This window comes from Nicotiana tomentosiformis, chromosome 3 (assembly GCF_000390325.3).
Source record: "Nicotiana tomentosiformis chromosome 3, ASM39032v3, whole genome shotgun sequence".
NCBI classification, from domain to species: Eukaryota; Viridiplantae; Streptophyta; class Magnoliopsida; order Solanales; family Solanaceae; genus Nicotiana; species Nicotiana tomentosiformis.
This window is the reverse complement of record NC_090814.1, coordinates 47,933,892-47,959,915: the sequence shown is the minus strand read 5'-3', so window position 1 is coordinate 47,959,915 and position 26,024 is coordinate 47,933,892. Positions and strand designations below refer to the sequence as shown.

Below are 26,024 nucleotides of genomic sequence, written 5' to 3'. Positions count from 1 at the left end.
AAACAACCAACTCTTATTGCTAGCTCACCCCCAGATCCTGTCAACACAATGGTCCAAGAAGACAAGGATAGACTAGCTACTACTAGACTTATATCAAATTCCATATGCAACAAACTGACAATGTTTGGAAACTTAAGTGTTGTCGCTACTAATAGTACTAGTGATGTAATGCCACCTTAGTAGTTTAATATAAATATCTGTTTCTCCCAAAAAAAAAAAAAAAGCATCAGTAAATTTGGTTTGTTACTAGCAGGTTTTCGGTCTTTCAACTTGTATACGGGTGAAATCGAGCCCATTTGGACACCTCGGTTCTCGATGAAGTAAACGAAGCAGAGACATGATCGTAAGGAATCGGAATCGAGGCAAGGAGCCCCTCGAGTCGGGGTCCGGGCAAAACACCTTCCCTCGGAAGAATCGGGGCCACGTCCCCCAGGCCCGATTCGAATCCCGAAACCTCAGAGAGCATTACCATATAATCGAGCACGACTAGCAAAGGGATGTGATATCTGCGCCCAGCCGGATGTCACGGCGTGAATCTCGACACGTATCGGCACACAATCTGTAATTAGCAAAACGGGAGATTTTTACCTTTTATGGAATTGTACTTAGGGTAAAACTCCCCTACTATATAAAGGGGAGTGTAACTATTCATTAGACACATTGTAACACGCATATCAAGGCAATATATTCTTATTTTCTCTGTTATTCAAAAATCTTACTTTTGTTCATCAGTTTTTCATTGTTGTGAGCCCGGGATCGAAGACAGGCATTACATTAAGTTACTAAGTCCGGGATCACTCCCCTTAATTGATTTGGTAATTTATTATATCCTTTATCTGTTTAATCTAACGTTATTTATCATTTGTATTGAATTAATCAGCATATCCTTAAAACCACATATAAATTTAATTGTTATCCATTTTTTAGGGTAAACAGTTTGACGCACATCGTGGGGCTAAGGATAATAGTGGTGAGTTGATACAAATTTCCATAACACACTCTATTTTACACTTGTTTTTGAGCTTTTAATTTCAGGTCAAATATAAAATGTCAAACTCCTAATCTGCCCATTTGAACGTTGATGCTGAGTTCGACCACTATGGCGAGAACAACAACGTGGTGCCTAGCAACGAGGTGCCCTCTGTTGACCCTAATGGAGTCCAGTCGCGGATCCGATCGATGATAACTCACACGTGGCTATCGAAGCAAACTTGCCTACTAACCCCGAAAACAGCATTCGCGTGGGAACCCAATCGATAGCCCGGAGTACACACGACGGCGAAGGTGATGGGATCAACTTGTGGGTGATCTTCGAAATGTTACAGGCTCAACAGGCAGCAATAGCCCAGTTGCAGAACCAAAGCCTCGCCCCCATCAGAGTTGAGCCCGAACCATCCCAGGAAAACGCTCGCATAAATGAACCGGCCACAGAAAGACCGGGTGAAGCAGAACTCGGGACCAACCCCGAGATAATAAAGATGCTTGAGGAACTGACAAAATGGGTGGAATCGGAAGAAAAGAAAATCAAAGCCAATGACAAAAAAGTAGAGACCTATAACTCTAGGGTCGATCAAATCCTAGGAGCGCCACAGATACTGAAGGGCCTGGATTCCAATAAATTTGTCCAAAAGCCTTTCCCTCCGAGCGCAGCTCCGAAGTCGATCCCAAAGAAGTTTCGTATGCCCGAAATTCCGAAGTATAATGGAACAATTAATCCAAATGAACATGTGACCTCCTACACGTGCGCCATCAAGGGGAAAGACTTGGAAGATGACGAAATCGAATATGTTCTGCTGAAAAGGTTCGGAGAGACCTTGTCAAAATGAGCTATGATAAGGTATCACATCTTACCCCCTAATTCTATTGATTCATTTGCTATGCTTGTAGATGCCTTTGTAAAAGCACACGCCGGGCCATCAAGGTCGAGACCAGAAAGTCAGACCTTTTCAAAGTTAAGTAAAGAGATAACGAGATGCTCAGGGAATTCGTGTCGAGGTTTCAAAGGGAACGGATGGATCTGCCTCTGGTCACGGATGATTGGGCCGTTCAGGCATTCACCCAAGGACTCAACCCCTAAAGCTCATTGGCTTTGAATCAGTTGAAACAAAATTTGATAGAATACCCAGCAGTAACTTGGGCCGATGTCCATAACAGGTACCAATCAAAAATTCGGGTCGAAGACGATTAGCTCGGGGCCCCTTCCGGGTCCGTTTATCCCGTTAGAACTAGTGACAGATCCAAAAGAGCCATGGATCATGAACCAAGATCGAACAAAGATCGGTATCAACCATACAATGGAGATCAAAGGGGTAATGGGTCAGGGCTCAACCCTGCGAGGAGTGAAAGAAGAAGCGATCGAGCTCATAATAATTGGGGACTCATGAGCAAAAATGGTTTCGACAGACCCATCGGGTCTAAGGAGGCACCAAGGTTATCGGAGTACAACTTCAGCGTCGATGAGGCTGGCATCGTATCAGCCATCGGACGCATCAAAGATACTAAGTGTCCTCGACTGTTGCAATCCGATCCTACCCAAAGGGACCCCAACCTAATGTGCAAGTATCATGGCACTCACGGCCATAGAACCGAAGACTGCCGACGACTGAGAGAAGAAGTAGCCCGGTTATTCAATAACGGACACCTCCGAGAATGTTTGAGTGATCGAGCCAAAAATCACTTCAGGAATAGGGACTCCAACTAGCAGATCGATGGGCAGGTCCCTATTGGGCAACCTCTGATCAGATGGTAAGTTATCTACCGAGCCTACTGTGGCCGAGCGCCTATGAGCGAGCCTAGAATGGCCGAGATACAGAGCCTAGTATGGCCAGCCTAGTATGGCCGAGTGCCTATAAGCGAGCCTACTATGGAGTTACACATTCTAAGCCTCATAGGGCCACACAACTATTTTACTTACTATATTGAGAGAGTTGAGTCAGTATCAGCAGGTAAGTATATATCCAGATCATCTTTGACTCCCAGTTACTTTCAGTTTTTATATTATCAATTTAGTTTCAACTTTTAGTTATTCTATTGCCTTACATACTCGATACATTATTTCGTACTGACGTCCCATTCCTGGGGACACTACATTTCATGCATGCAGGTTCGAATAAACAGCCTGTAGACCTCCTCTGTAGGTGCTATCCGTGATCATCTTGATTGGTAAGCTCCACGTCCTTCAGAGTTGCCTAGTCTAGGGTTTTGAATACATATTGTGTATATATGTATATATATATTATGGGTAGGTCGGGGCCCTATTTCGACCATAGTACATCCATCAGTAGAGGCTTGTAGACATATCATGTCAGTTAGTGCAATATATTGGGCTTGTAGGCCTTGTATGTATATTTTGTTGGTTTCTCAGCTGTAGTAGTTATGACTTTATATTGATGTTTAGTCGGAGCTAGTTTCCATTCAGTTTTATATTTTATTTTGCAAATTATCTTGCAATGTGGCACCATAGCCAAAGTATGACATTGTATGTTCAGAGTCCCTCAGTCGCAAGTTGGTACGCTAGGTTAAGTGAGGCACCGGGTGTCGGTTTCGCCCCCCCAGGTTTGGGACGTGACAAACTTGGTATCAGAGCAGTTCTATCCTAGGGAGTCTATAAGCCGTGTCTAGTAGGGTCTTGCTTATAGATGTGTTTTGCACCACATTATATAAGCAGGGAACTACAGGACATTTAGGAGTTGGTTACCCTTCTTACAAATCTAAATCATACTATAGAACTGAGTTATAGGAAATTTGAGTTAAACTTATATGTTGGTGTTTGCATACACAAATGGCGGTGACTAGGAAGACTACGGCTAGCCAGAGGAGAGATATAGCAGCAGGTGAGGGGACCAACAGGGTACCCCCAGTAGATGGGTCCCAGTCTGAGGCCCAGGGCGAGACCCCTACTTAGCCATTACCGGCTCCTCCACCACCTGAGGAGATTCCTAGGGATACCGCACCTCCAGTTCCCTCTCCACTTCCATCGGATCAAGACTTGAGGAGTGTGGTGCATTTGTTGACACAGTTGGTAGCTACCCAACAACAGGCTATGGCATCAGCTAGTGCAGGATCTTCTGAGGGGTCTGGGAGTTCAAGGGTTCGAGAGTTTATTGCTTTGTGTCCCCTAGAGTTCACGGGGACATATCAGAGGGAGGGAGGACCCACAGGATTTCATAGATCAGTTTCACAGGATCTTTTGGGTTATGCATGCCACGGAGATAGAGGCAGTTGAGCTGGCAGCTTTTTGACTCCGAGATATAGTCGTTCTTGGTAGGAGGTATGGGAGAGGTCCAGGGGACGTGATGCACCTCCAGCTATTTGGGAGAATTTTTCAGATGCCTTCCTTGAGTAGTACTTACTGCGGGAGATCCGACAGGCTCGAGTCGATCAGTTTCTAGCCCTCAAGTAGGGCAATATGAGTGTTCGAGAGTATAGTCTCCATTTTGACTCATTGGCTAAATATGCTCCATCCATAGTGCTACTATGCGGGACAGGATCCACAGGTTTATAGCAGGGTTGGACACAGAGTTGACCGAGGCATGTGCCATTGTTGCATTGCAGGATAGTATGGATATCTCCTGGATTCAGGCATTTGCCAAGAATATAGAAAGGGGTAGGCGTCGGCGTCAGGGTACATAGAGGACTGAGCAAGGGCAGCGTAAGAGGATGAGACTTGCCAGGTCTCAAGAGCAGTATCAGGGTAGTTATAGGCCCAAGTACTTCGGACGACCACCTAGGCCTCCACCGCCTCAGTTACAGGGTTACATGTATGATCTCTATACTTAGTCAGGACCAAGTGAGAGCTCACTGACATCGGGTTTGCAGCGACAGTGAGGTGCAGGGAAGACATGGTCATTTCCGCCACGGTGTGACATATGTGGTAGAGGACACTTGTGCCAATGCCGAGCAGGTTCTGATGCTTGTTATACATGTGGGCGTCCGGGGCATATGATGCGAGATTGCCCAAATAAAGATTCTGGGGGTATGGCACAACCAACAAGTTCAACATCAGGATCATCTATGTCTGTGCATCCTTCAGGGCACGAGTCTCAGTCTTCGGCTGGTAGAGGTCGAGGCAGAGGTAGAGGTTCCAGTTCAGGTGGTAATCAGAACCGAATCTATGCTTTAGCGGGTCGATAGGACCAGGAGTCTTCACCAGACATTGTGACAGGTATATTGACCATTTGCTCTCACGATGCTTATGCCTTGATAAATCTAGGATCTACTTTATCGTATATTACCCCATTTGTCGCGGGGAAGTTTGGTATAGTGCCTGAAATACTAAGTGATCCTTTTGTGGTATCTACACCGGTCGGAGAACCGATTATTGCTAGATGGGTTTACTGAGGTTGTACGGTGACAGTTTGTAGTTGTCAGACCTCAGCCGACCTAGTTGAGATAGAGATGATGGATTTTGATGCTATCATAGGCATGGACTGGTAGGCAGCTTACTATGCCATAGTTGATTGCCGAGCAAAGGCACCATAATTCATTTTTTGGGCGAGCCAGTCCTTGAATGGGTAGGTAATACAGCGACACCCAGAGGTAGGATTATTTCCTATCTGAAGGCAAGGAAAATGATCGCAAAAGGGTGTATTTATCATATTGTGTGAGTTAGAGATGCAGATGCTGAGATACCTATGCTTCAGTCTTTTCCAGTAGTCAGAGAGTACGTAGATGTGTTTCTAGATGAGCTTCCAGGTATTCCTCCAGAGCGAGAGATTGATTTTAGCATTGATTTGCTTCCGAGAACTTAACCAATATCCATCCCTCCGTATAGAATGGCACCTGCTGAATTGAATAAGTTGAAGGAGCAGTTAAAAGATTTGCTGGAAAAAGGTTTCATCAGGGCCAGTACCTCACCTTGGGGTGCACCAGTACTGTTTGTTCGGAAGAAAGATGACTCGCTGAGGATGTGTATCGATTATAGGTAGCTGAACAAGGTAACTATTAAGAATAAGTATCCACTTCCAAGGATCGATGACTTGTTTGATCAGTTGCATGGGGCTAGATGCTTTTCAAAGATAGATTTGAGGTCGGGGTACCACCAGGTCAGAGTTCGGGAGAAATATATTCTGAAGATAGCCTTTAGGACCCGATATGGCCATTTCGAGTTCCTTGTCATGTCCTTCGGGTTGACAAATGCACCTGCCATATTTATGGACTTGACGAATAGCCTATTCCGTCCATTTTTAGATCTGTTCGTGATAGTATTTATTGATGATATTCTGGTTTATTCACGTTCAGAGGAGGAGCATGTGGACCACCTACGAGCTGTACTCCAAACCTTCCGTGATCGTAAGTTGTATGCTAAGTTTTCTAAATCTGAGTTCTGGTTAAAGTCTGTAGCATTCTTGGGGCATATTGTATCCGATGAATGTATAAAGGTAGACATTCAGAAGATTGAGGCCGTGAAATCTTGGCCTAGACCTACCACTCTGACAGAGGTTCGTAGCTTTCTAGGCTTAGCAGGATACTATCGGAGGTTCGTAGAGGGCATTTCTTCCCTTTCGGCACCATTGACAAAGTTGACATAAAAATCAACTAAGTTTCGTAGACGGAGGCTTGCGAGCGGATTTTCCAAGAGCTTAAGAACAGGTTGACCTCAGTGCCAGTTCTAACACTTCTAGAGGGTCCAGAGGGTTGTGCCTTGTATTGTGATGCCTCAGGTGTCGGGTTAGGATGTGTCTTGATGCAACATGGGAAGGTAATTGCGTATGCTTCAAGGCAGTTGAGGAAGCACGGGAGGAATTATCCGACCCACGACCTCGAGTTAGCTGCGGCTGTCCATGCACTTAAGATATGGCAGAATTATTTATATGTTGTTCATGTTGATGTATTTACAGATAATAAAACCATGCAATATATCTTCAAGCAAAAAGAGTTGAATTTGCGACAGAGGCGATGTCTAGAGTTATTGAAAGATTATGACGTTAACATTCTCTACCTTCCAGGGAAAGCTAATGTTGTAGTAAATGCCTTAAGTCGCCGATCTATGGGTAGCTTAGCATATGTAGAGGCTGAGAAAATAGAATTAGCTAGAGAGCTTCATTAATTGGATTGTTTGGGGGTTCGGTTAGTAGATTATGACGATGGTGGAGTTGTACTCCAAAACACTGCAAAATCATTTCTCATAGCTGAAGTCAAGGAAAGGCAATACGAAGACCCAGAGTTGGTCGAGTTGAGAGAGCGAGTTCCGCAGCAGAAGAAGTCGTTATTAGATCTCAAGGAAGATGGGGTTCTTAGATACATGGGTCGTTTATGTGTCCCAGATGTAACAGGGCTACGAGACAGGATTATGTCAGAGGCACATTATTCGTGGTACTCCATTCATCCTGGGTCGACGAAGATGTATCATGATATTAAGGATGTGTACTAGTGGAACGATATGAAGAAGAACATTGCTGCGTTTGTCTCCCAGTGTCCTAGTTGCCAGCAGGTGAAGGTAGAGAACCAAAAGCCCGGAGGGCTAATTCAGACTATAGAGATCCCGACGTGGAAATGGGAGGCGATAAACATGGACTTTATCACGGGTTTGCCTCGTTCTTATCGTAAGTTCAATTATATATGGGTGATAGACGATAGGCTCACAAAATCAACCCATTTCCTACCAGTCATATCTACATATACAGCCGAAGATTATGCGAAGTTATATATTAAGGAGATAGTGTGGCTACACGGAGTACCAGTATCTATTATATCGGACTATAGGGCCCAGTTTATAGCACATTTCTGGAGGTCATTTCAGAGAGGTCTAGGGACTCAGGTGAATCTCAGCACAACTTTTCATCTACAGACTGATGGACAAGCCGAGCACACAATTTAGATGCTCGAGGATATGTTACGAGTATGTGTGTTGGATTTTAAAAGAAGTTGGGATGGACATCTACCTCTTATCGAGTTTGCATATAATAACAGTTACCACTCCAATATCCAGATGGCTTCGTACGAGGCTTTGTATGGGCGTAAGTGCAGATCTCCTATAGGGTAGTTTGATGTTGGAGAATCTGGGTTACAGGGGTCGGACCTGGTTCAGCAGGTTGTAGAGAAAGTAAAGCTTATCTAGGAGTGACTGTTGACAACTCAGAGTCGTTAGAAGTCATATTCTGACGTGCGGCGATGCGACTTAGAGTTCGGGGTTGATGACTGGGTATTATTAAAGGTGTCACCTATGAAGGGCGTGATGAGGTTTGACAAGAAAGGCAAGCTTAGCCCACGGTATATTGGGCCATATAGGATTATTCGAAGAGTAGGCCGAGTAGCTTATGAGTTAGATTTTCCCTCGTAATTGGAGTCTGTCCATTAGATTTTTCACGTATCTATGTTACAGAAGTGCATTGGGGATCCTACCCGAGCAGTGCCCACTGATGATTTACAGATCACGGAGGACTTATCGTACGAGGAAGTTCTGGTTGCCATCCTAGACCGACAAATCCCCAAACTACGAAATAAGGAGGTTGCCTCCGTGAAAGTTTTATGGAGAAGTAAGAACGTGAAAGAGATGACGTGGGAAGCGGAGGATGAAATGAAGTCTAAATATCCCCACCTATTTCAAACTGAAGATATGGCTCGAGATGGGATACTTCAGCACAGCTCTATTCAGGCCAGTAGGTCATTAGGTAAGATCTTATTTTTGAATTTCAGTATTTATAATTGACTGATGTGTGAGGCCAAGTGTTGCTATTTATAGACATTGGCCATGTGTGGCATGTATAGTATGTTTTCTGGCTGCGTGCAGGTTGGTTTTAGTCTAGAGTACGGAGGATACTCTGGCAAAAGTTTCCCAAGTCTCTAAGAGTAGACATTCGAGGACAAATGTTCTTAAGAGGGGAATGATGTTACACCCTATATTTTCATATGTAAAAGTGCGTCGTAAGCAAACTAATGTAAGACAAAAAATGAAATCATATTTGGGAGTATATAAAGAATTTATCATGTTACCTCGGAGGTTATAAATATTGAAGATCATAAACAACAAGTATAAAAAGGGTTGGAAGGTTCAGAAGCTAAGGAATTGAAGAAAATAATGTTTCGTCGAAAGTCGGCAAGTTAGGAATGTTATAACCCGTACCTTTGGGGTGAGACTAGGGTTCTTAACATGATAAGAAGGTTATGTTATGATTTATGTTAGTTGTATGATAGTCGTGTGTTATATTTTGAGGTCAAGCGAGTTGTGGAACAAAAGTCGATGGAAGTCATCACAAGTTACGTTCATAAGTTTTACTGAAATTTGGGGTCAAATGTATCTGTAATTTTCTCCCAATATACTTAGAGTTACGGGGTGTTCTATCCATAAAATTGAATATCTATGAGTCTATTTTGTAATGCATTAAACCATTTGTCAATAAGACATCGGAGTAGAGAGATATATATGTTTTTACGAGACTGCGCAGATTGCTAGGTGACAAGTAGGTATGTCACCTACTTGCTTAAATGAGAGGATTATATATGTCCGAAAATGGGCCAGTTTGGGTCGTCCAAAGAGACATTTTAAAGGCCTATTTACTTCATATATTACAATGATAATAGGTCTTAATAACCAGACATAAGCTCCTGCAAAAATCCTCCCAAATATTGCACACAAACCCTAATTGATTTTCACTCCTTTTCAAGTTCTAGTTGGAGGTAAAACCTAGAGTTTGAAGAACCAAGATATGAGCTGAGTTATTCAACTAATAATATAAGTTTACGGCTCTCTTTCATCCATTTTTTCTGCTGGAGATGTATGGAAAATCGTTCTATAATTGTAAGAACTCACGAGACGGTGATCGGAAGTCGTGAGTTCGAGTTATTCACTTGTAGCGGACTATTTCGTGGATTGTTTTGTGTTGCTGTTGGACTGTGTGTTTTGATACTGTTTTATGGCATTTTAGAGGAGAAAGGGTGTGGATAAATACCACATAAATTCAGGGTGGTGGGCTGGTCATTTGTCGTAACATTTTCGAGATGTTTGACACTACTATGGTGGTCCTTTTGTGTATGAAGAGATTGGGGTGTTTTGGGCTGTTTTGTAGTATTTTGTGGTGTATATAAGGTTGGAAAACAATGTATATATGTTATTATTGTTGTGTTCTTGTATTTTCTGTGTTATCTTCAATTTGGAGGGAGTAAGGATTATAGGGGAGATGCTGCCCGTTTTATTACAAAATAAGCTTGTCGTTCATTGTGCGATAGTTGCACCTTTCGTAACTTAATGATAGTATTATTATCGTTGTTGTAGATTAAGGTGCGAATAGGCGAGTTCAACTTGGTGATTGGAAATATTGTGATAAGGTATGTTAAGGCTAAACCTTTCCTTCATTTTGGCATGATCCCGTAACTACATGAGTTTGATAACGAGGCATAAAGAGAAGTTCGTATTCCTGAACTTATGTACATTATCCTAGTCTCATAAGTTACAGTATTCTCCCTTATCGGGACTTTATATTCAGTTAAGTATTGTTTTTTTTTTCAGTCAGGAGAGCAGAGGGTCTATATATATATATATATATATATATATATACAGTATTTTCACAACCATCGAGCTATAATCGATGGGCAGGCCCCTATTGGGCAACCTCTGATCAGATGGTAAGTTATATACCGAGCATACTGTGGCTGAGCACCTATGAGCGAGCCTAGAATGGCTGAGATACAGAGTCTAGTATGGCCAAGCACCTATCAGCGAGCCTACTACGGTAGAGCAGTTACACGTTCCGAGCCTTATAGGGCTGGACAACTATTTTACTTACTATATTGAGAGAGTTGAGTCAGTATCAGCAGGTAAGTATATCTCCAGATCATGTTTGACTCCCAGTTACTTGCAGTTATTATATTATCAGTTTAGTTTCAGCTTTTAATTATTCTATTGTCGTACATAATCGGTACATTATTTCGTACTGACGTCCCATTCCTAGGGACGCTGCATTTCATGCATACAGGTTCAGATAAACATCTTGGTAAACCTCCTCCGTAGGTGCTGTCCGTGATCAGCTTGATCGGTAAGCTCCACGTCCTTCGGAATTGTCGGGTCTAGGGTTTTGAATACATATAATGTATATATGTATATATATTATTGGTAGGTCGAGGCCCTATTCCGACCACAATACATCCATCAGTAGAGGCTTGTAGACATATCCTGTCAGTTAGTGTAGTATGTTGGACTTGTAGGCCTTTTATGTATATTTTGTTGGTTTGTCAGCTGTAGTAGTTATGACGGACTTGTCGGCGCTTCTTTATATTGATGTTTAGTCAGATCTAATTTTGCATTCAGTTTTATATTTTGTTTCGCAAATTATTTTGCAATGTGGCACCATGGCCAAATTATGACATTGTATGTTCAGAGTCCCTCAGTCGCAATTTGGTACGCTAGGTTAAGTGAGGCACCAGGTGCCGGTCTCGCCCCCCAGGTTCGGGGTGTGACAAGAATAGTGACTAACAATGAGGCTGAGTATGAGTCCATGATTGCAGGTCTCGAATTGGCTAAAAGCTTGGGGGCCGAAATGGTCGAAGCTAAATGCGATTCCCTCCTTGTGGTAAATCAAGTCAATGGGACATTTGAAGTGAACGAGGAATGAATGCGAAGATACTTGGATAAATTACAGGTAACGCTAATTCGATTCAAGGAATGGACTCTACAACACGTTCCCCGAGATCAGAATAGCGAAGCCGATGCTCTGGCCAACTTGGGGTCATCGATTGAGGATGATGAATTCAGCTTGGGAACGGACGTACAACTCATGAAATCGATAGTGGAAGAAGGCCATTCCGAGATAAACTCGACAAGTTTAATCAGGGACTGGAGAAACAAGTATATAGATTACTTGAAGATCGGGAAGCTACCTTCGGATCCCAAAGAATCGAGAACTCTGCACACGAAGGCGGCCAGGTTTAGCTTGTCTGAAGATAATATTTTGTTCAGAAGAACGTTTGATGGCCCACTCGCCATATGCTTTGGGCCGGGAGACACTGAATATATTTTAAGGAAAGTTCACGAAGCCACATGCGGAAGCCATTCGGGGGAAGAATTGTTAGTTCGTAAGATAATCAGACCCGGCTTTTACTGGATCGACATGGATAAAGATGCGAAGGAGTTCATGCGAAAATGTGACAGCTGTCAGAGACACGCACCAACGATCCATCAACCCGGGGAGTTACTACACTCGGTCCTATCGCCCTGTCTGTTCATGAAGTTGGGAATGGACATCGTCGGTGCCCTACCATGGGCACCCGGTAAGGCTCAATTTATACTATTTATGACTGACTATTTCTCTAAATGGGTTAAAGCTCAAGCGTTTGAGAAGGTCCGGGAAAAAGAAATCATCGACTTCATTTGGGACCACATCATATGCCGGTTCGGTATACCGGCTGTGATAGTATGTGATAACAAGAAGCAGTTCATCGACAATAAAGTAAGCAAAGTTTTCGAGGACCATGAGATCAAGAATATATTGTCAACACCCTATCACCCTATTGGGAACGGGCAGGCGGAGTCGACAAATAAAACAATCCTTCAAAACCTTAAGAAAAGGTTGGCTGATGCCAAAGGTAAATGGAATGAAATCCTGCCCGAAGTCTTGTGGGCATATCGCATAAACTCAAAATCCAGTACCGGGGCCACCCCATTTTCGTTGGTCTACGACGCCGAAACACTAATACCAGTCGAGGTGGGAGAACCGAGCCTTAGGTTCCGGTATGCAACCGAAGAATCTAACATCGAGGCCATAAGCACGAGCCTAGAACTACTGGATGAGAGATGCGGGGCCACTCTAGTCAGGCTGGCCACCCAAAAATAGTGGATAGAAAGATATTACAACCGAAGAGCCAACCTCTGACATTTCAACATCGGGGACTTAGTATTAAGAAGAGTGACACAGAACACCCGGAACCCGAATGAAGGGAATCTAGGACCAAACTGGGAAGGTCCGTATCGAGTCATCGGGATTACCGATAAAAGTTAGTACAAACTCGAAGCGGGAAACGAAATACAACTACCAAACTACTGGAACGTGACCCACTTAAAATGATACTACTACTAAGGTACACCATCATTCATTTTATTTTATTTTGGCTAACACTTGCAGGCAACAACCGAAGGAGAATGTAGCCGATTAGGCCTAAAAGCACGTGTTACACTCTTTTTCCCTTGAACTAGTTTTGTCCCAAATGGGTTTTCCGACAAGATTATTAACGAAGCAACAATAAATCATGCTAACTTAGAGTCAAAGACCGATTTTAAATCAAAGTCAATGGTCACATCAACAGTATCCGAGTCCACTCGAAGATCGATCTTGAATATTGGGGCCCATCACCCTCGTGTCATGATTTTTAGCAAGGAAGGAAACTCTGTGCTCGGATAGTCTAGGCTTGGTGGTTAGAATTTATTGTAAGGGCCAAACGGTCAAATGAATCATGCCCAAGTAGGTCACACCAGCCACAATACGAGCTTTTATACAATCTTGTACGTTACGCACAGAAATGAAAGAAAGTTTCTACTTTGCTAACAAATAGTTTTTGCTTCTTAAAAGTATCGAGCCTAAGGGATACTCCTACCCGAGAACTATCGAGCCCAAGGGCCACCCCTATCCGGGCCCAAAGGGCTACCCCCACTCGGGAACTGCCGTCCTGGATAAGTTCAGAGGGCTTGGGTTATCGAAACCTGGAGGCACAAAACCTATTAGGCAGTGCCCAAACCTAAAAGGCTACGACCACCCTAAAACAGTTCGGAGACCTCCGAAGCCCGTAATCAAAGCGTAAGGCCTTCAACAAAGTTCCAAACATGTTCAAAGGTCACCCTCAGCAAAATTATAGTCTAAAAACATTTAAACAAACATCTTGGGGAAAGCTTCCGGTCACTCTGATCCCCCATATGTTTCAAATAAAACTTGCATCGAGGACAAGTCTTGTTCGGACCTCCAAAAAGCAACTTATTACTGTGTTTTATTCCATGCTAAGGCATTTCAAATCTTTGCAATTGTAAAAGGGATGCTAAAGGTAATAGACTTGAAAATTTCCAAAAGGGAAAAACTTTATATATACATTCCAGAATGTCTTTACAAAGGCCAATAAAAATGGCCTCAAAAAAATAAATGTACAAGGTGCAAAAACAAATACAAATATTCATAAGGAACGTACGCCTGATCTTCACTAGAACCCGCCTCGTCACCAGAGCCGTCGGGGCCTTCTTCATCTTTGGGTTTGTCAGATCCCTCAGAGCCTTCTTCATCCTCGGGTTCAGCTAGTTTCTTGGTGTCGACCTCGACCCTTTTCGCCTTCTTGATCTCGATAGATAGGTCGAAGACTCGGGCATGGATCTCTTCGAGGGTCTCCCTTCACGAACTTAACAGTGGATTTCAGGCGGGCCTCGGATGCCTCGACATTGGTCCTATACTGGTCCACCATCTCTTCAGTATCAGCGAAGGTTGTGCACATCTGGGCCTTTACAACTTCACATTCACTACTGAGGGCATCCCGCTCTGCCAGGGCTGAGTTTAGTTGAGCTCGGAGTTCCTCGTTCAACTGGGCTCGCTTATCTGCCTTCTCTTTTTCTACTCGGAGTTGACCTTATACCGATGCCAGCTGTGCCTGGGCGGTCTCCTTCTCCTAAGCCAGCCGGTCCAATTTTCCCTTCCAAACATCGGCCATGGCTTGGACCTCATTCATTTCAGCTTGGAGTTGGTCGATCCGGTCAATATTCTATTAAACCTGTGAGTTTTGGTCGTTATTCGCCATGGCTAAGTCTTCATTGCTAACTTCAAAAACCTTTACCTTTTCGACAAAGTCGGCGTGCTCCTTCTAAGCCGCACCCAGCTCACCCCTTCGTGTTGCTCGCTGAGAATCTTATATATGTCTCTTTTCTCGGCAAGCTCCTTGATCTCAGCCTCGAGCTAGTTAACCTCGGCCCGGTACCAAAAAAAGCTTTTGTGATGGAGTACCGAGGCATGCGAAAGGGTAAAAGAAAGAAAACATGAGAAATATCAAGGACTAAGTCAAAGGTTGAAAGATCGTAATGATACCATACCCGATTCAGTGCCTGCTACACTTCGTTGAATAGGCACGGTACGTCCACTTCATTCATTTTCGCCCGGTCTTCTTCGGTCACTAGGCATCGAAGGTGGCTCGCTACTCCCATAGGAGCCGAAAGAACCCGGGCATCCTCCGGGATAGTGATGACTATCGACCTCTTACGGTCGGGATCTACACTCGGGGCAGGGAATTGGTTGACTAACTTCGGGCTTGAATTCAGCTCACCGATTTCTGAAGACAACTCCTTTCTCGGCACTTCCAGGTCGGCCAGCCCGAAAAATTCCTCCAAGACGGACGAGTCCATACCATCAAAAAAGGAATTAAGGGGATCATGTATGCTATGAGTCCCTTCGTTAGACCTTTCCTTTCCCCTCGAGCCTCCTCGAGCATGGAATCGGTATAGGAAGGCGACCCTGGAATATCTATTACATCGGGTGCCTCCTTCGGGGTATGACCGGCATCTCGGGAAGTCTAGGCCCCGGTCTCCTCATCGACCCCCCGGGCCTGAGGGGGATCAGCCTCATAGATCTCCTCTTCAACGGCTTCTTTCTCCTTGGGGGATGTCGACCCGTGGGCCACGAAAAAATTGTCTTCTTCGGGCTCATATCTAAGCCGATAAAACAAATCCGAGTTGGGTGCTCGAGAGCTTAAACTTTCCTTTGGCTTATGGGCCAACCTTTTCTTTGGCTTCTTCTTCTCTGATCTCGGGGAGCCCGGAGCCTTCCTTTTCTTCTTTTCTCCTGCTGCAGCCCCAAGCTGCCCCTAAGCGGAGGGGTCGACGGACGAATCCTTATCCCTTCTGAAGGCCTAAGCTCAATGGTCTTAGGCAAACCTGCAAAAGGAAAAGTGAAGAGAAGAGGGTAAGTATGATGTGAATAAGAGAGCTAGATGTCACCTATTCGAGGAAGGGTCTTACCGTGAGAATGGGCCTCCCAGCGGCCCTTCAAGAGTTTGCGCCATGTGCGCTCAGAATAAGGCATCTGTGAACAAATGCCCTCGATCCACTCCTTGAGCCGAGGGATAGTGTTTGGAACTCGAGAGACGGCCGCACCACCACAAATACAAGTAAGAAAAGAGGAGATGAAGTTAAAATGGATTTCAAAGGGAAACCATACTTATGAGATGCGTTCTACTTCTCGAGGAGTGGCATGAGTTCGGAGGGAACCAAGTCTTTGGTCTTCACCCGAACGAAATATCCCTTCCAGCTCCGGTCTCGATCCTCATCGTTGCTCGAGAATGAGGGTTTGCTGGCCCGGCATGTGAGCTTTATTAGTCTCCCTCGAAAGATTTGGGGACTGTATAGGTGGAGTAAGTGATCGATTGTGAACCGACGGGATTCAGTCTTGTTCATGAAAAAACGAAGGAGGATCACGATCCTCCACAGCGACGGATGGATTTGACCGAGTCATACTTCGTACCTCTTACAGAAATCTAAGATAACCGGGTCCACCGGGCCTAATGTGAAGGGATAAGTGTAAACACTTAGATACCCCTCCACGTGGATAGTGATGGTGTCTGCAGGCCCAGGGACTACTACGTCCTTACCCGCCCAGTTACAGTCCTCTCGGACCGCGGGGAGGACGTCTTCGGTAATGGAGCATATATATCTTGATACTCCTTAACCCCAACCCTGCACAGACGAGGGCTTCTCAACCTAAAGTCATCGGCAATGGAACAACCCCTGTGAACGAACATTTTCTAGGGAGGCTCGATAGCCGATTCATCGGTAGCCGCGCCAGGAGTAGACCTCTCGAGGACAACCATATCGGGAGTGATCTCCTCGATTTCAGCGGTTAGTTGCGACCACATTTAATGACCGGAATAAACAAATCCGCATGACAAGAATAAAAGAATGTGTAGTTTTCCTAAAGGTTCGGCAGCCTCTCAGAGATAAGTACAAACGTCTTTGTACCGATCCGCAAGACTCTACTAAACCTGCTCATGACTCGTGAGACCTATGTAACCTAGGCTCTGATACCAACTTGTCACGACCCAAAATCCTAACCTGTCGTGATGGCGCCTATCGTGGTACTAGGCAAGCCGACATTTAAAATATTTCCAACACTTTTAATAGAAAAACGAATTAAAGCAGTTTAGACAATAAAAGTTCTCATAAATGGGATAGAAACCCAAAATACAACGCGGAAGTTCCCAACCATCGGGGTGTCACAGAGTACATGAGCATATGTGCATCACAAGTCTAGAAAATACCATCTATGATAGTCTAAAACTAAATACAATAGGTGGAAAGGTAGGGAAGGAGAAACAAGGTCAGCAAAATGCCAAGCAGCTACCTCGGTAGTCTCTGAGAATCTGAATTCCACAACTCAGCAACTGCCGTGACCGGAAGCATCTAGATCTGCACACAAGGTGCAGGGTGTAGCATGAGTACAACCAACTCAATAAGTAACAAATCTAACCTTTGGACTGAAAGCAAGTGACGAACTCAACATGTACAATTCAACATAGAAATAACATTGCAGGAAAATAGGCATGCTTCCAAGTAAGCAGTTAAACTCAATTCAAGTAAAATAGATCAAAATCCGAATGATATGAGGAGTATGACCTCTCTACATCTACATGCAAATGCACATGCCGTATGCAATTCACCACACTGAAAGTCTCGTATACTTACACTCTCAAAGTACTCAATCGCTCAGTACTGTATATAGCCAATCCAGCCCGGGGAAGATCCATCCCATGTATATATATATATATATATATATCTCGACTGACAGTCAGTCACTCAGTACTGTATCATGCCAATCCAACCCAAGGGAAGATCCATCCCCGAATATAAATGATTTGGACAAGATCCGTGTCCAGGGAAGATCCATCCCTCAAAATAATCAATTGCACTCACTGGGGGTGTGTACAAACTCCGGAGGGGCGCCTTCAGCCCAAGCGCTATAATAAGCCAGATCCAGGCATAAATCAATAAACATGCTACGGAGTCTAGCCCGATCCCATAACTGTCACTCTCAATCAGGCCCTCGACCTTACTCAGTCATCAATCTCTCCAGTCTCTCTCTCTCTCTCTCTCTCTCTCTCTCGGGCTCACCATGTCGTGAAACTAGCCCAAAAATGATAATATGACATAGCAATAAATAGCAACAGAGACTGCTAAATGATATGCAATGAATAAATATGACTGAGTACGAAATATCAATGAAATCAATAAGTCAACAGCAAGGGAACAACCACTATGGGTCTCAACAGTACCGGCAATAGCCTAAACATGATTTCTAGCATGATTGACAGCTCAATTACTTTGTCACATGACGAAAATACGGGTAGCAACAAGATAAATACAATGTACATTTTCATGGAATCGACTAGGTCACAGTTCGTATGGTGCACAGCCACACACCCGTCACTTGGCATGTGCGTCACGTCAACACCAATCATATACCACATAACTAAGGGTTTCGAACCTTCAGAGCCAAGTTTAGAAGTGTTACTTACCTCAATCAGAGCAAATCTCTACTCCAACACACCCTTGCCTCACAAGTCAAAAATTGACTCAAAAGCCAGCCCCCAAGCCCACATCTCGTAATTCATTAAAATTCACAAAACCCGAAAGCCCATTCAACCACGAGTCCAACCATAACAACTTTATCAAAATCCGACACCAAATCGTCACCCAAATCCCCAAATCAACTCTCAAAATCCCTAGCCTCAAACTCCCAATTTACACCTTAAATACACACCATCTAGGTGGGAAAATCCAGGGGGAAGCAAGATTATTGATCAAAAATGAACACAAGGGACTTACCTCAAGAAACCCCTCGAACCCTTGTTTTAATAAAATCACGGACCCTTGTTTTAATAATATGCCCAGCCTTTCCGCTTCTGCAGACACTTAACCGCTTCTGCGGCATCGCAGAAGCGACATCACCCACGCATCTGCGGCTCATTCCGCTCCTGCGGTCCCTCACTCCGCTTCTGCGGACTCAGTTATGTAAGTATCCAAGCCACTTCTACGTACCGAGCCCATCTGCCCAGTTCCGCTTCTGTGGTCCCCTGTCGCATCTGCGGTCACACAGATGTGGAATTCCCCATCGCACCTGCGTGCCTTCCGCTTCTGCGCATCTCTCACCGCACCTGCGGCCACGCAAGTGCGGAAAACTCCTTGCACCTGCGACCACCGGCAAACTCCCCTCCAATCTCATACTTGCACAAGCCAGACCACACATGTGAGCTCGCACCTGCGATCAAAGCTCCGCAGGTGCGGTTACACCAGCAGAAGTCCAACTTCAGCAATCACTCAACTTCAACTTTTGATCCGTTAACCATCCGGAATCAACCCGAGGCCCCTGGGACCTCAACCACACATACCAATAAGTCCTAAAACCCCATACGAACTTAGTCAAGCCCTCAAATCACCTCAAATAACATCAAAAACATGAATCGCACCCCAATTCAAGCCAATTGAAGCTAAGGAATTCCAACATCTACAAATGATGCCGAAACCTATTAAATCACGTCCGATTGACCCCAAATTTTGCACACAAGTCACAAATGACATTATAGACCTACTCCAACTTCCGAAATCAGAATACGACCCCGATATCAAAAAGTCCACTCCCGGTCAAACTTCCCAAAAATTCAACTTACGCCATTTCAAGCCTAATTCCACTACAGATCTCCAAATCACAATCCAGACACGATCCTAAGTCCAAAATCACCTAACGGAGCTAATGGAACCATCAAAACTCCATTCTGGAGTCGTTTACTCGTAGGCCAATATCCAGTCAACCATTTCAATTTAAGCTTTCAACCAGGAGACTAAGTGTCTTATTTCATTCTGAATTCACTCCGGACCCGAACCGACTACCCAGGCAAGTCACATAACAGCTATAAAGTACAAAATGAGTAGTAAATAGGGGAAGGAGGCTACGAGTCTCAAAACGACAGGTCGGGTTGTTACATCCTTCCCCTCTTAAACAAATGTTCGTCCTTGAATGGGTCTAGAAACGTACCTGGAGTAATAGGTGTGGATACCTGCTCCGCATCTCCCACTCGGTCTCCCAAGTAGCCTCCTTAACTGGCTGACCTCTCCACTGCACCTTCAATGAAGCTATGTCCTTTGACCTCAACTTTCGAACCTGCCGACCCAAAATGGCCACCGGCTCCACATCATAAGTCAAATCACCATCCAGCTGAACTGTGCTGAAATCCAAAATATGAGACGGATTACCGACATACTTCCGGAGCATAGAAACATGAAACACTGGATGTAAACTCGACAAACTAGGTGGGAAGGCAAGCTTGTAAGCCACCTCCCCAATCTTCTGAAGTACCTCAAACAGCCCAATATACTGAGGGCTCAACTTGCCCCTCTTCCCGAACCTCATAACACCCTTCATGTGTGAAACCTTGAGTAGTACCTTCTCCCCAACCATATAAGCAACATCACGGACCCTCATGTCTATATAAGTCTTCTGTCTAGATTGCGTCGTGCAAAGCTGCTCCTGAATCATCTTAACCTTGTCCAAGGCATCCTGGACCAAGTCAGTACCCAATAGCCTAGCCTCACCAGACTCAAACCAACCCACCGGAGATCTACACCGTTTCCCATACAAAGCCTCATATAGAGCCTTCTAAATGCTCGACTAATAGCTGTTGTTGTAGGCAAACTCCGCGAGTGGAAGAAACTGATCCCATGAACCCCCCAAATCAATGACACTAGCGTGTAGCATGTCCTCCACTATATGAATAGTGCGCTCGGACTGTCCGTCCATCTGAGGATGAAACACTGTGCTCAGCTCAACCTGGGTATCCAACTCTCGTTGCACGACCCTCCAAAACTGCGATGTAAACTGCGTGCCCCGATCTGAAATGATGGACACTGGCACGCCGCGGAGGCAAAAAATCTCTCGAATGCAAATCTCAGCCAACTGCTCCGAAGTATAGGTAGTCCCAACTGGTATGAAGTGCGCAGACTTGGTCAGCAGATCCACAATCACCCAAATAACATCAAACTTCCTCGAAGTCCGTGGGAGCCCAATTACAAAATCCATGGTGATCCGCTCCTATTTACACTCTAGAATCTCTAGCCTCCCAATCTCTGATGCTTATACTTCACTTGCTGACAGTTAAGGCACCGAGCTACAAAACCCACTATATCCTTCTTCATTATCCTCCACCAATAATGCTGCCTGAAGTCCTGATACATCTTCACGGCACCCTGATGGATGGAATACCGCTAACTGTGGGCCTCCTCAAGAATCAACTCGCGTAGCCCATACACATTAGGCACACAAATCCGACCCTACATCCTCAATACCCCATCATCCCCAATATTAACATCTCTGGCATCACCATGCTGAACCGTGTCCTTAAGGACATGTAAATGAGGATCATTATATTGGCGCTCTCTGATGCGATCATATAAGGAAGATCTAGAAACCACACAAGCTAGAACCCGGTTGGGCTCCGAAATATCTAATCTGACGAACTGGTTGGCCAAGGCCTGAACATCAACTACAAGCGGTCTCTCACCAACAAGAATGAATGCAAGGCTACCCATACTCACTGCCTTTTTACTCAAGGCATCGGCCACCACATTGGCCTTCCCGGGATAATATAGAATAGTGATATCATCGTCCTTTAGCAGCTCCAACAATCTCCGCTGCCTCAAATTTAGATCCTTCTGTTTAAACAAGTGCTAGAGACTCCGATGATATGTAAACACCTCACAAGACACACTATAGAGATAATGCCTCCAAATCTTCAATGCATGAGCGATGGCAGCTAACTCCAAATCATGGACATGGTAGTTCTTCTTATGAGTCTTCAACGGACGCGAAGCATAAGCAATCACTCTACCCTCCTGTATAAAGACACATCTAATACCGCTCCAAGAAGCATCACAATAGACTGTATAAGAACCAGAAGCTAAAGGTAGAACTAGAACTGGAGTTGTGGTCAAGGCGGTCTTGAGCTTCTGAAAGCTCTCCTCACACTCATACGACCACCTGAAAATAGCACCCTTTTGGGTCAATTTGGTCAAAGGTGATGCAATAGATGAGAAACCCTCCACGAAGCGACGATAATAATCGGCCAAGCCTAGAAAGCTCTGAATCTCCGTAGTTGAGGACGGTCTGGGCCAACTCTGAACTACCTCTATCTTCTTCGGATCCACTTGAATCCCCTCACTAGACACCACGTGCCCCAAGAACTCCATTGAACTAAGACAAAACTCATATTTGGAGAACTTTGCATAAAGCTTCTCCTCCCTCAACCGCTGCAACACAATCCCCAAATGTTGGGCATGCTCTTCCTGGCTATGAGAGTACACCAGGATGTCATCAATGAACACTATGACAAACGAGTCAAGATAAGGCTAAAATACACTATTCATCAGATGCATGAATATTGTTGGGGCGTTGGTCAGCCCAAAAGACATCAGAAGGAACTCATAATGACCATAACTGGTCTTGAATGCCGTTTTTAGAATATCCGAGTCCCAAATCTTCAACTGATGATACCCATACCTCAAGTCAATCTTAGAGAACACCTTGCTCCCTGAAACTGGTCAAATAGATCATCAATGCGCGATAAAGGATACTTATTCTTGATTGTAACTTTGTTCAACTGCCTGTAATCAATGCACATCCCCATAGTACCATCCTTCTTCTTCACAAACAGTACCGGTGCGACCCAAGGCGACACACTGGTCCTAATAAATCCCTTATCAAGGAGTTCCTGAAGCTGCTCCTTCAATTCCTTCAACTCAGCTGGTCCCATACGATACGGTGGAATAGAAATGGGTTGAGTGCCCGACACCAAGTCAATACCAAAGTTAATATCCCTGTCGGGTGGCATGCCTGGCAGGTCTGCAGAAAACACATCCGAAAAATCTCGCACTACCGGAACAAAATCAATAGAACGAGTATCAGCACTAACATCCCTCACAAAGGCCAAATAAGATAAACAACCCTTCCCAACCATCCGCTGGGCCTTCAAATATGAAATCAATCTGTTGGGAACATAGTCTAGAGAACCTCTCCACTCGATCCTTGGCAATCCCGGCATCACTAGCATCACAGTCTTAGAGTGACAATCTAGAACAACATGACATGGAGATAACCAATCCATACCCAAGATCACGTCGAAATCAACCATACTAAGCAGCAAGAGATCAACTCTAGTCTCCAATCCCCCAATAGTCACTACACACGACCGATATACGCGGTCCATAATAATAGTATCGCCCACTGGCATAGATACATGAATAGATGAAACTAAGGACACACGGGGCATATATAGATAATGAGCAAAATACGATGATACATACAAATAAGTGGAACCAGGGTCAAATAATACAGAGGTATCCCTGTTGCATATTGAGACAATACCTGTGATCACTACATCTGAAGCAATAGCATCTGGTCTGGCAGGAATAACATAGAATCGGGCCTGACTGCCACCTGATCGGCCTCCCCCTCTGGGGCGATCCCTAGCAGACTGAGCCCCACCCCAAGCTGGCTGGGCGGGTGGTGAAGTAACTGGTGCTGAAGTCGTAGTCTGACTCCTCCGCTGAGCTGGACCTCCCGAAAGGCAGGGACAATATCTCTTTATGTGATCCAAATCTCCACACTCAAAACAACCCCTCTCTGAATATGGCGGCAAGTACTGAGGCGGACCCCAAGAGCCAGAAAACCTATTAGAAGCACTCAGTGTAGATGAACCCGAACTGAAGGAGCATGGGACGAACTCTGAGCTGGAAGGGAACTCAGAGATGAGTGGCCCTAATAAGTACTGTATGAACCATGGTTGGATAATGCACTACAGTGAACCAGATGATCCATTTGAGCGTGCCTATAAGGACGACCCCTGCAGTGGTAGAACTGACCCCCAGAAGGGACATCGCTAAAACCACCCGAGCTATGAAGCCTCTTTACCTCCCTCTCTCCGTGCTCCTGACTGCGGACCATCTCTATCTGCCGAGCAATGTTGACCACCTCATCAAAAGTAGCACAGGACACCCTCTCCCGTGTCATAAGCAACCTCAGCTGATACGTGAGGCCATCAATGAACATCCTAATCCTCTGCCTATCAGTGGGAACCAACCAAACTGCGTGATGATCCAACTCAAAAAACCTCATCTCGTACTGCGTCACAGACATGCCCTCCTGTCGTAACTGCTCAATCAATCTGCGCAGCTCCTCCCAGCGAGATTATGGCACAAACTTCTATAAGAAGAGAACAGAGAACTCCTGCCATGTAAGTGGTGCTGCACCGATCGGCCTGCGCCTTTCATATGCCTCCCACCATCTGAAGGCAGCCCCAGTGAACTAAAAAGTAGTGAACGAGACCCTACTGGTCTCTAGAATATCAGTCGTGCGAAGAATCTGCTGGAACTTATCCAAGAAACCATGATCATCCTCTGTCTCAGCACATATTATTAAGGATAATGGGGTCCATATGATGGAGGCTGAAGCCTCCCAAATCTCTCAAGTCTCCTTTGCTCATCATCAGCCATAACGGGGACCACCTAGGCCTGAGAAGCTACAACTGGCTGGGCTGGTAGTACCCCCGGTGTCTGAAGTCCCTGTATCGCCTGCTCTGGAGTACGTGTGGCAGGGGTATGAGTACCTCCCCCGGCTTGAGAAGTGGCTGGTGCGTCTTGAGCCGAAACCACCTGAGCAAGGCCAGTGCAAATAGTCAATATCTAGACCAATGCCTCATGAAGGCCTGAGATCACAATGGGCACAGCTGGTGCCTGAGCTGGCCCCACTGGCTCAACCAAAATCGGAACCTGCTTATGAGCTGGAGCAACTAGTGGACCTGCAGGTGCTGCTCTAGCTGCTGTATGAGCTGCACCTCTACCCCTACCGTGACCTCGACCTCTTATGGCCCTAGCTGGTTGTAGTAGTGGCTGTCCATCCTACCCGGTGGCACGTGTCTTCACCATATGTGAGAGAATAGAACAACAAAAATTTAGTGACCAGAATCAACAAATCCACATAACAAGAATACAAGAATGTGAAGTTTTCCTAAGGGTTCGGCAACCTCTCAAAGATAAGTACAAACGTCTCTGTACCGATCCGCAAGACTTTACTAAACATGCTCATGACTCGTGAGACCTATGTAACCTAGGCTCTGATACCAACTTGTCACGACCCAAAATCCTAACCTGTCGTGATGGCACCTATCGTGGTACTAGGCAAGCCAACATTTAAAATATTTCCAACACTTTTAATAGAAAAACGAATTAAAGCAGTTTAGATAATAAAAGTTCTCATAAATGGGATAAAAACCCAAAATACAACGCGGAAGTTCCCAACCATCGGGGTGTCACAGAGTACATGAGCATCTGTTCATCACAAGTCTAGAAAATACCGTCTATGATAGTCTGAAACTAAATACAATAGGTGGAAAGGTAGGGAAGGAAAAACAAGGTCAGCGAAACGCCAAGCAGCTACCTCGATAGTCTCCGAGAATTTGAACTCCACAACTCAGCAACTGCCGTGACCGGAAGCACCTGGATCTGCACACAAGGTGCAGGGTGTAGCGTGAGTACAACCAACTCAATAAGTAACAAATCTAACCTTTGGACTGAAAGCAAGTGACGAACTCAACATGTACAGTTCAAGATAGAAATAACAGTGCAGGAATATAGGCATGCTTCCAAGTTCAACAGTTAAACTCAATTCAAGTAAAATAGATCAAATTAGAATGATATGAGGAGTATGACCTCTCTAAATCTACATGCAAATGCACATGATGTATGCAATTCACCACACTTAAAGTTTCGTGTACATACACTCTCAGAGTATTCAATCGCTCAGTACTGTATATGACCAATCCATCCCAGGGAAGATCCATCCCATGTATATATATATATATCCCGACTGATAGTCAGTCACTCAATACTGTATCAGGACAATCCAGGCCAAGGGAAGATCCATCCCCGAATATAAATGATTCGGACAAGATCCGTGTCCAGGAAAGATCCATCCCTCAAAATCAACTATGCTCACTAGGGGTGTGTACAGACTCCGGAGGGGCTCCTTCAG

The 26,024-nt window shown here is 44.9% G+C and overlaps 1 protein-coding gene across 1 annotated transcript; it reads right to left on the bottom strand.

Annotated features, from left to right (window-relative positions):
• Positions 1-15,644: 15,644 nt before the first annotated feature.
• LOC138907767 (uncharacterized) lies at positions 15,645-24,110 on the bottom strand. Its single transcript, XM_070198377.1, has 3 exons — positions 23,858-24,110; positions 23,361-23,753; positions 15,645-15,829 (listed from the first exon to the last, which is right to left on the bottom strand). Exons 1-3 carry the CDS (start codon positions 24,108-24,110, stop codon positions 15,645-15,647), a joined length of 831 nt encoding a protein of 276 aa, XP_070054478.1.
• Positions 24,111-26,024: the final 1,914 nt, after the last annotated feature.